General features: G+C 50.6%; 1 protein-coding gene across 1 annotated transcript in view; it reads left to right on the top strand.

Moving 5' to 3' along the window:
* The window catches only part of LOC128970299 (alanine aminotransferase 1-like), a 13,655-nt gene extending 4,080 nt beyond the window's left edge, over positions 1-9,575 (top strand). Inside the window, exons 5-9 of the mRNA XM_054385417.1 lie at positions 7,221-7,503; positions 7,589-7,757; positions 8,372-8,440; positions 8,826-8,938; positions 9,485-9,575. Coding sequence (XP_054241392.1) covers positions 7,221-7,503; positions 7,589-7,757; positions 8,372-8,440; positions 8,826-8,938; positions 9,485-9,575 — 725 coding nt within the window. The remainder of the gene's footprint in view (positions 1-7,220; positions 7,504-7,588; positions 7,758-8,371; positions 8,441-8,825; positions 8,939-9,484) is intronic.
* The last annotated feature ends 81 nt before the right edge of the window (positions 9,576-9,656 follow it).

Genomic DNA, 9,656 nt, shown 5'->3' with positions numbered 1-9,656 from the left:
TGTGATGGTTTGAAACTGTCTTTTTAATTTTTCCTTGCAAAGTTCAGAACAGAGAAAGTGAAAGAATGTAAATAAGTCACTATTGGGTGTAAGAAAGCAAAATAACGATTGTTCTAAACACTTCCATTGGATAGATAGAAATGTTTAAGAACTATTACCCAAAACAAAGTAGGCATTCTGCACATTCTGCGTTCGGCAGTGGGGGCAGTTGCTGGGCTGTCTGGCTGCTGTTTCTTCTTCTCTTCTGGCTGAAGATAACACACTGACCTTGGCAGCTAAGTTAACAACTTTCTGCTTAACTAACTCTGCTTCTCTGTCCAGGGGGGTCTGGGGGGGAAGCTCCTGGGAGAGAGAGGCCCCTTTGGGAGGGTCCCCTTGGGGGGAAGCAAAGGGAGATCGATTGTGCTTTTTCTGTTGATTGTATATATTTGTGAATGTTGTGAATTTTGTATATTTGTACATATTCATTGCATTTCATTGTAGATTTTAGACTCTGCTTGTAAATACAGCTTTTCATTTGCTTCCAGACTGGGCTAGCCTGGTTATTGTTGGTGGGGGGGGAATTTCAGCTCACACCGACACACTTTTTATTTTTGGCGCCCAACGTGGGGCTCGATTGCTTGTTGATTTATTTCTGCTCAGATTAGGAAGCAAAATGAAGCTGTTTTGGATTTTGAGTAATTTTATTTCCTCTGTTATCAGTGTGATTGTCTACAGATGGGCTGTTTCCTGCATGATAGACAAGATTGTGAGATATGTGGCATATAAGTCGTTTCTTTGGGTTAAGAACAAGTTACTGAATGTTGGTGAATTCTGTTGTGGTCTTATTGGGCTAAGAAGCTATGGTAACTCAACTATGGATCTGCTAGCAGACACATATGAGTTTGTTACTCCTCTTACAACTACAGAGGGTCTTTGGAACCAGTGGTACCCTAGATATCTTGTACTAGCCTTAATCTTAATTTTGTTGCTTCTTGGAATAATCATATGGCTACTGATAGCACTGTGTCAAGAAAGACATAAGGCTACTTGCTCTTCCAACTCTGCTGTGAATGTGAAAACCAAGCCAGTAAATTTGGTGGCCACTGTAACCAGAAAGCGTAAAGGAGCTGCAGGAGGAGATGCAGATGCTGCAGGAGATGGTGCAGATGGAGATGAGGGTCCTTCTACTCAGGGTCCCTCTGTTAAGAAAGATCCTTCTGATGAGGAAGAGAGGGTTAGCCTTAAAACTCTGGTAGACCTCTTGAGACCCCACATGGATGATGGAGATGTAGGTCAGGATGTAGACCCTGGTAGATTAGCAACTGCTGGTAGTGCCTCTGAACTCAAAGAAATTCAACGGAGGATTAAAATAGGATTATGGGGACAGCGACCTCAGGATGATGATGATGATGAGATGATGAGGATGACATACAGTCAGCTAATGCACCCAGACAGGAAATTAGACATGTGAGGAAGGATTACATCAGAGGAGATAATGAGCCAGTCCTGTCTTGGCTAGCCAGGTGTTTTGATATGGGAGCCCCAGCATTGGTGGTAGGCGACAAGTCGGCCTCTCAGTTGGGGATGCTCTCAAAGGATACAGGCATAGACAGGCACCTAGGCAAGTGCATTGGTAAAGTTTCTCTGTGGGCACGCCTCCTACTGGCAGTCTCGCTGAGGTACCCCAGCAGAGATGATTTACCATGGAACCCTAAGCCTTGGACCACAATAGCTGAGGGAATCAAGCGTCTGAGAGAGTTTGCTGTGAGAGAAGTAATGTATGGAGATCATAAGACTCTGAATCCTGATGAAATTCCTGTTGGAACAGGCCTTGCCAAAAAGCTCATTAAGCTTGCTCCTCCTAATTATGCTACTATTCTGGCAAGCAGGATTGTGGCAAGAAATTATGGTGGAGCACCTCCTACTGTTGGCCATTTCACTGACCAAATGAGGCAGTTGGAGGATAGTCTTGCACGTACTTCTTTGGTTTCAGCCATTGAAACTCTGTCTGGAGAAGATGAAGAATTGCATGAAAGAGCTGAAGGAGGAACTTAAAACCTCCATATCCAACTTGATGAAGGGGGATGATTCTAATTCCTCTTCCTCCAGATGGATACAAGTTTCAGCTGTCAGAAACAGACGTGCTCCAAGAAGGCCATTCCAGAATAGGTCAAACCAAAACAGACAGCAGAGGCAATCACGTGGCAGTATCTGGATAACTCTGCGTGATCAGTTTGGTGAGAACATGAACAGATGGGATGGTCAACCAACTTCTGATCTTTTCAAGAGGTTACGGGAGCTGCAGAGGGGCAGATCCCGAGGTAGCAATACCAGGAGGGTAGCTGTCGCTTCCTCAGTTTCCCAGAACAACTCTGATAGCTCCAACAGTGATCCTAATTCTGGTGCTGGACATTGTGCCAGCTGTACATGTGGAGGTAATCCCCACCATTAGGGGTGCCCTGCCTTCCGCCAGGGGGAGGTAAGGGATAATGGAGATAACAGAATCTATTGGGATGTGTACATCCAGTGGCCTGGCACTTCAAAATTTCAGAAGTACAGGGCCTTGGTTGACACAGGAGCTCAGTGCACCATAATACCATCAAATTATCAAGGGGGAGAATCTATAACTATTCAGGGAGTCACTGGTGGATCTCAAGAGTTGTTTAAGATAGAGGTTGATATAAGTTTAACTGGGAAGCAGTGGAAGAAACATACTATTGTAACAGGTCCTAATGCACCTTGTATTTTGGGAATTGACTTTCTGAGAGAAGGGCGTTTTAAAGACCCTAAGGGTTACAAATGGGCTTTTGGAATAGCAACTGTAGAAATTGATGGAGGAAAATTGAAGTTGTCCATTAGACCTGAGCTTTCAGATGAATCTGCAGTTGTGGGACAACATGAGATAGAGGATGTAAAGCTGCCGGTTGCTTCTCAAACTGTGCATCACAGACAATACAGAACCAACCGTGACTCTTTGGTGCCCATTCAAAACTTGATTCGTCAGTTGGAGAGTCAGAAGGTCATCAGCAAAACTCATTCACCTTTCAACAGTCCAATCTGGCCTGTGAGAAAGCAGAATGGAGAGTGGCGTCTGACAGTTGATTTCCGTGCCTTGAATGAAGTAACTCCACCCATGAGTGCAGCTGTACCAGACATGATGGAACTCCAATATGAGCTGGAATCCAAGCAGGCCAAATGGTATGCTACCATAGACATTGCTAATGCTTTCTTCTCTATTCCCATAGCAGAGGAATGCAGGCCTCAGTTTGCTTTCACCTGGAGAGGCATTCAGTACACATTCAATCGTTTGCCCCAGGGGTGGATTCACAGTTCAACCATCTGCCATGCAGTGATCCATGATGCTTTGGAGAAAGGTGGAGCTCCAGAACACATTCAGTTCATCGATGACATCATCGTCTGGGGTGAGACTGCTGAAGAAGTCTTCGAGAAAGGTAACAAAATCATTGACATTCTCTTGCAAGCTGGTTTCGCTATCAAGCGAGACAAGGTGAAAGGACCTGCCAGAGAAATCCAGTTTCTGGGAGTGCGGTGGCAAGATGGTCGCCGTCACATCCCAATGGATGTGATAAACAGAGTCTCCACCATGGCAAATCCCATCAACAAGAAAGAAACTCTGCGCTTCCTAGGCATAGTGGGATTTTGGAGACTGCACATTCCTGGATACAGTCAGATTGTGAAACCTCTCTATGATGTGACTCGAAAGAGAAACAGTTTCCAATGGGGTCCTGAGCAACAAGCAGCCTTTGACCAGATCAAGCGAGAGGTAGTCCAAGCGATGGGTCTGGGACCTGTCCGAACTGGTCCAGACATTAAGAACATTCTGTACACGGCCGCGAGTGACAATGGTCCAACCTGGTGCTTATGGCAAAGAGCTCCAGGGGAGACACGAGGACGTCCTCTTGGTTTCTGGGGTCGTGGCTACAGAGGCTCAGAGGCAAACTACACTCCAACAGAGAAAGAGATTTTAGCTGCTTATGAAGGAGTGAAAGCTGCTTCTGAAGTGATTGGAACTGAGTCACAACTTCTTCTAGCTCCTAGATTGCCAGTTCTGAATTGGATGTTCAAAGGCAAAGGTTCTTCACCACATCATGCAACAGATGCTACCTGGTCTAAGTGGATGGCTCTGATAACACAGAGAGCTCGAATGGGAAATCTCGAAAGGCCTGGTTTGGTGGAGGTGATCACAAACTGGCCAGAAGGCACAAGCTGTGCAAAACCTCCAGAGGAGAGAGTAGCTCGTGCTGAGGAAGCTCCTCCTTACAGTGATCTGTCTGATGATGAAAAGAGATATGCTTTGTTCACAGACGGTTCCTGTCGTCTTGTTGGGAACAAGCGGAGATGGAAATCTGCAGTGTGGAGCCCAACGCGCAGAGTTGCAGAAGCGAGAGATGGAGAAGGAGAATCCAGTCAATTCGCAGAGGTAAAAGCTGTCCAGCTAGCTCTTAACATAGCTGAACGTGAGAGATGGCCAAAGCTTTATCTCTACACCGACTCGTGGATGGTAGCCAATGCCTTGTGGGGTTGGCTGAAAGACTGGAAGAAGAATGGCTGGCAGAGGAAAGGAAAGCCAATCTGGGCTGCAGATCTGTGGCAAGACATTGCTGCTCGCATTGAGAGAATCCCAGTGAAAGTGAGACACATCGATGCTCACATTCCTAAGAGCAAAGCTACTGAGGAACAACAACACAACCATCAGGCAGATCTAGCTGCAAGAGTTTCCCAGGTGGACACAAACTCTGATCCTGATCCTGATCTTGACTGGAAACACCGAGGTGAGCTGTTCTTAGCTCGGTGGGCCCATGACTCGTCAGGACATCAAGGCAGAGATGCAACCTACCGATGGGCTCGTGACAGATCCATTGACATTTCCATGGATGCTATCACACAAGTCATCCATGACTGTGACATTTGTGCTGCTATTAAGCAGGCAAAGCGGATCAAGCCCTTGTGGTACGGTGACCGATGGTCCAAGTACAAGTATGGTGAAGCCTGGCAGATTGACTACATCACTCTACCTCGTTCTCGATCTGGTAAGCAGTATGTGCTGACTATGGTAGAGGCGAGCACTGGATGGCTGGAAACTTATCCAGTTCCTCATGCAACTGCACGTAACACCATTCTTGGCCTGGAGAGACAAATCCTGTGGAGACACGGAACTCCAGAGAGGATTGAGTCGGACAACGGAACTCATTTCAAGAACAATCTTGTAAAAAACTGGGCCAAAGAGCACGGCATCGAGTGGATATTCCACATTCCCTACTATGCACCAGCTGCAGGGAAGATCGAACGCTACAACGGTTTGCTGAAAACCACTCTCAAAGCCATGGGGGGTGGATCTTTGAAAAACTGGGAGAAACATTTAGCACAAGCAACCTGGTTGGTGAATAGTAGAGGTTCAGTGAATCGAGCTGGACCTGCCCAATCAGATTTGTTGCGAAAGGAAGAAGGTGATAGAGTTCCTGTTATCAGAGAAAAGAATCTGTTAGGCAAAACTGTTTGGGTATTTTCTCCTTCAGGAGAGGCCAAACCTGTCCGAGGGGTGGTTTCTGCTGAAGGTCCTGGTCACACCTATTGGGTGATGCAAGAAAATGGTGAAATTCAGTGTATTCCACAAAGAAATCTAACTTTGGCTGAGAGAGGTTAAATTCAGAGTGTTGCGCAGATACAGCATCGCGCCCAAGAGGAGAGTTCATGAGATCTACGGTGCACGAACCCTGAGAGCCCTGAGTCACCTGAGAGTCCCTGTTCCTTTCTTCGCTCCATCTGCGAGGAAACAAGCTGTTTGCTGTTTTTCCTGTGATTTGACTCTTTTGAATCATCTACATCTGAGATAGCCGGAATGGACTATGGTCTTTATTCACCTATTGTTGTAGATATTATTTTAGATTAGATAAATGATAGTAGCAGCCAATGGAATTGTTTAGAAGGGGTGGACTGTGATGGTTTGAAACTGTCTTTTTAATTTTTCCTTGCAAAGTTCAGAACAGAGAAAGTGAAAGAATGTAAATAAGTCACTATTGGGTGTAAGAAAGCAAAATAACGATTGTTCTAAACACTTCCATTGGATAGATAGAAATGTTTAAGAACTATTACCCAAAACAAAGTAGGCATTCTGCACATTCTGCGTTCGGCAGTGGGGGCAGTTGCTGGGCTGTCTGGCTGCTGTTTCTTCTTCTCTTCTGGCTGAAGATAACACACTGACCTTGGCAGCTAAGTTAACAACTTTCTGCTTAACTAACTCTGCTTCTCTGTCCAGGGGGGTCTGGGGGGGAAGCTCCTGGGAGAGGGAGGCCCCTTTGGGAGGGTCCCCTTGGGGGGAAGCAAAGGGAGATCGATTGTGCTTTTTCTGTTGATTGTATATATTTGTGAATGTTGTGAATTTTGTATATTTGTACATATTCATTGCATTTCATTGTAGATTTTAGACTCTGCTTGTAAATACAGCTTTTCATTTGCTTCCAGACTGGGCTAGCCTGGTTATTGTTGGTGGGGGGGGAATTTCAGCTCACACCGACACAGGGGGGACACCAGTGAGCTCCTCATGTGCGACTGGGGGACACCAGTGAGCTCCTCATGTGCGACTGGGGGACACCAGTGAGCTCCTCATGTGGATGGGGGGACACCAGTGAGCTCCTCATGTGGATGGGGGGACACCAGTGAGCTCCTCATGTGTGACTGGGGGGACACCAGTGAGCTCCTCACGTGTGACTGGGGGACACCAGTGAGCTCCTCACGTGTGACTGGGGGGACACCAGTGAGCTCCTCATGTGGATGGGGGGACACCAGTGAGCTCCTCATGTGTGACTGGGGGACACCAGTGAGCTCCTCATGTGGATGGGGGGACACCAGTGAGCTCCTCATGTGGATGGGGGGACACCAGTGAGCTCCTCATGTGTGACTGGGGGACACCAGTGAGCTCCTCATGTGGATGGGGGGACACCAGTGAGCTCCTCATGTGTGACTGGGGGGACACCAGTGAGCTCCTCATGTGGATGGGGGGACACCAGTGAGCTCCTCACGTGTGACTGGGGGGACACCAGTGAGCTCCTCACGTGTGACTGGGAGACACCAGTGAGCTCCTCACGTGTGACTGGTGGGACACCAGTGAGCTCCTCATGTGGATGGGGGGACACCAGTGAGCTCCTCATGTGGATGGGGGGACACCAGTGGGTTCCTCACATGTGGATGGGGGGACACCAGGGTGGTCCCTCTGGCAGGGCACGTGCTGAGCCGTCAGAACATGGTGGACATCATCCAGCTGGTGGCTGATGAGAACCTCCTGCAGCTGGCAGATGAGGTGGGTGCTGGTGGTGGCTGCTGGGGGGTGGCTTTGGCCTTCACCTTGTCTTCTCCTGACCTCTGGGTGCCACAGGACCGAGCCTTCGACGCTGACCACCCGTTTGTGTCCTTCAAGAGGGTGCTGTGGGAGATGGGTGCCCCCTTCTGCTCCACTGTCCAGGTCATCTCCTTCTACTTCCTCTCCAAGAGCATTGCTGGCAAGTGAGTGGTGGGACCAGAGGTGGGCTTGGGCTGGTGGGTGGTGGGGTGGGATGAGAAGAAGGTCCATGTCCCACCCCACCAGGAGTGGTTTCCGTGTGGGGTTCCTGGAGCTGGTGCACGTGGAGCAGGCTGTGGTGAGACCCTTCCAGGTGGCACAGTCCATCCCCCGGCCCTGCGTCCTGGGAAGGATCCTGCTGGACATCCTCATGGAGCCTCCTGATAAAGGGGATCCCATCCAGCAGGCCCTGGAGGAGGTGGGAGATGGTACTGGGGTTCCATCTTCATTTCTATCTCCATTCATCTTCTAGCCCATTCCATCTCCAACTCTGCACCATGATCCTCCCCATTCTATCCCACCCCATCTCCATCCCACCCCATCTAATCCCAGTTCATACATCCTACCTCTAGCACCATCTCATCTCAACCTGCTTCATCCCATTCCAATCCCACCCTATCTCCACCCCATGACCATCTCCATTCCATTTGCATCCTATCCCATCTCTGTCCTCATCCCAGTTCTTCCCATCACCTTTTCATCTCTACCTCCAAGACCATCTCCATGCCCATTCATCCCATCCGTGCTCCATCCCCATCCCTATTCCATCCCTATATCTTCATCTCCACCCCAATCTCCATCACACATCTGTCCCATCCCATGTTTCCCATCCCATCACCATCTCTACCTCCATGACCATCTCTATCTCCATCCCATCTCTATCCCATCTCCATCTCATCTCCACCTCCATGTCCCCCAAGTGCCCCCAGCTGACCCAGTTCCCCCCAGCAGCGGCAGAGGCTGTGCCATCACCTGGCCCAGCAGTGGCAGCTGCTGCAGGAGGTGCTGGGCCAGGGGTCCCTCTGCTGCCAGCCTGGCCAGGGGGGTGCCCGTGCCTGCCCCCGGCTCCAGCTGCCACCCCGCGCCCTGCGCCAGGCCCAGGTGAGCCCTGCAGGGACATGGGGGGGACCCCAGCCTGGGGGGACAGAGGTGGCTGGGGGGCTTGGGGGATTGTGCAGTACCATGGAGATGTGGGACGCCGTGGGTACGGGGGACACCATGGGGAGGTGGGGCACACCAGAGCATGAGGCAGCTTGGGGCCAGGAGCCATCTCGTGACAGGGGACACCATGGAAGTGGTTTGGGCCATCCTGGGGCCATGAGGCATCCTGGGGCCATGGAGGACCGTGATGCCATGAGGCTCTCCAGGGCTGTTGGACACCGTGGAAGCTTTGGGATGTCCTGGAGACACCCAGGGAGAGGGGACATGGTGGGTGCAGGTGCCACCACCCCTGTCTCAGGGTGACCTTCCTGTCCCTTGTCCCCAGGAGCTGGGCCTGGAGCCTGATGTCTTCTTCTGCCAGCAGCTGCTGGGGGCCACCGGGGTGCTGCTGGCCCCGGGGAGCGAGTTCGGGCAGCCCTCGGGCACCCAGCACGTGGTGTAGGTGCGGGGGGGTGGGGACTGGGAGGTGCTGGGAGGTGGTGGTAAGGTGGTGGGAGGTGGTGAGCAGGTATTGGGAATGATTGTGGGTGGCCCTTGGGGTTGATGTTTTGGGGCTGGGTTGTGGGTGGGACGTGCCCAGGGCTCACGGGATGGCGAGAGAGGGGTTGGGTTGGGTTGGGTTGGGTGGTGGGAGGGGGTGGGTGGAGGTCTGGGAGGTTGGGAAGTGGTTGGAAGTGGGAGGTTAGGGTTGGAGATTGGACATGTAGGGGTTGGATGGAGCTGGGAGGTTGGGGTTGGATCTTGAGGCTGTTTGGTACTGGTTGGCACTGGGTTGGGGGTTGGAAGCTGATCAGAGGGTTTGGGATTGGGTCAAGGGGACTGGATGGGACTGGGAGGTTGGGTTGGGTCAAAGAGGTTGGGACAATTGGGTGTTGGTGGCCCAGTTGGGTTTTGGCAACAGGTTGAATTTTGGAGGTCAGTTGGGTCTTGAAGGCCCAGTTGGGGCTTGTTGCCCTCTTGACTGTTGGTGTCCCCCCCTGCCAGGGTGTCACTGCTGCCACCAGCTGCCACACTGAAGCGGATTCTTTTGGCCCTCACCCACTTCCATGCCACCTTCATCCAAGCCTTCTCCTGAAACCATCCCCCACCACCACGAGATCATGACCATAACCATGCTGGTGGGAACCCAAGAACATCACAACCAGTGGCCACAGTA

Source organism: Indicator indicator, chromosome 12 (genome assembly GCF_027791375.1).
Source record: "Indicator indicator isolate 239-I01 chromosome 12, UM_Iind_1.1, whole genome shotgun sequence".
Classification (NCBI taxonomy): Eukaryota; Metazoa; Chordata; class Aves; order Piciformes; family Indicatoridae; genus Indicator; species Indicator indicator.
This window is presented reverse-complemented; position numbering and strand designations above follow the sequence as displayed.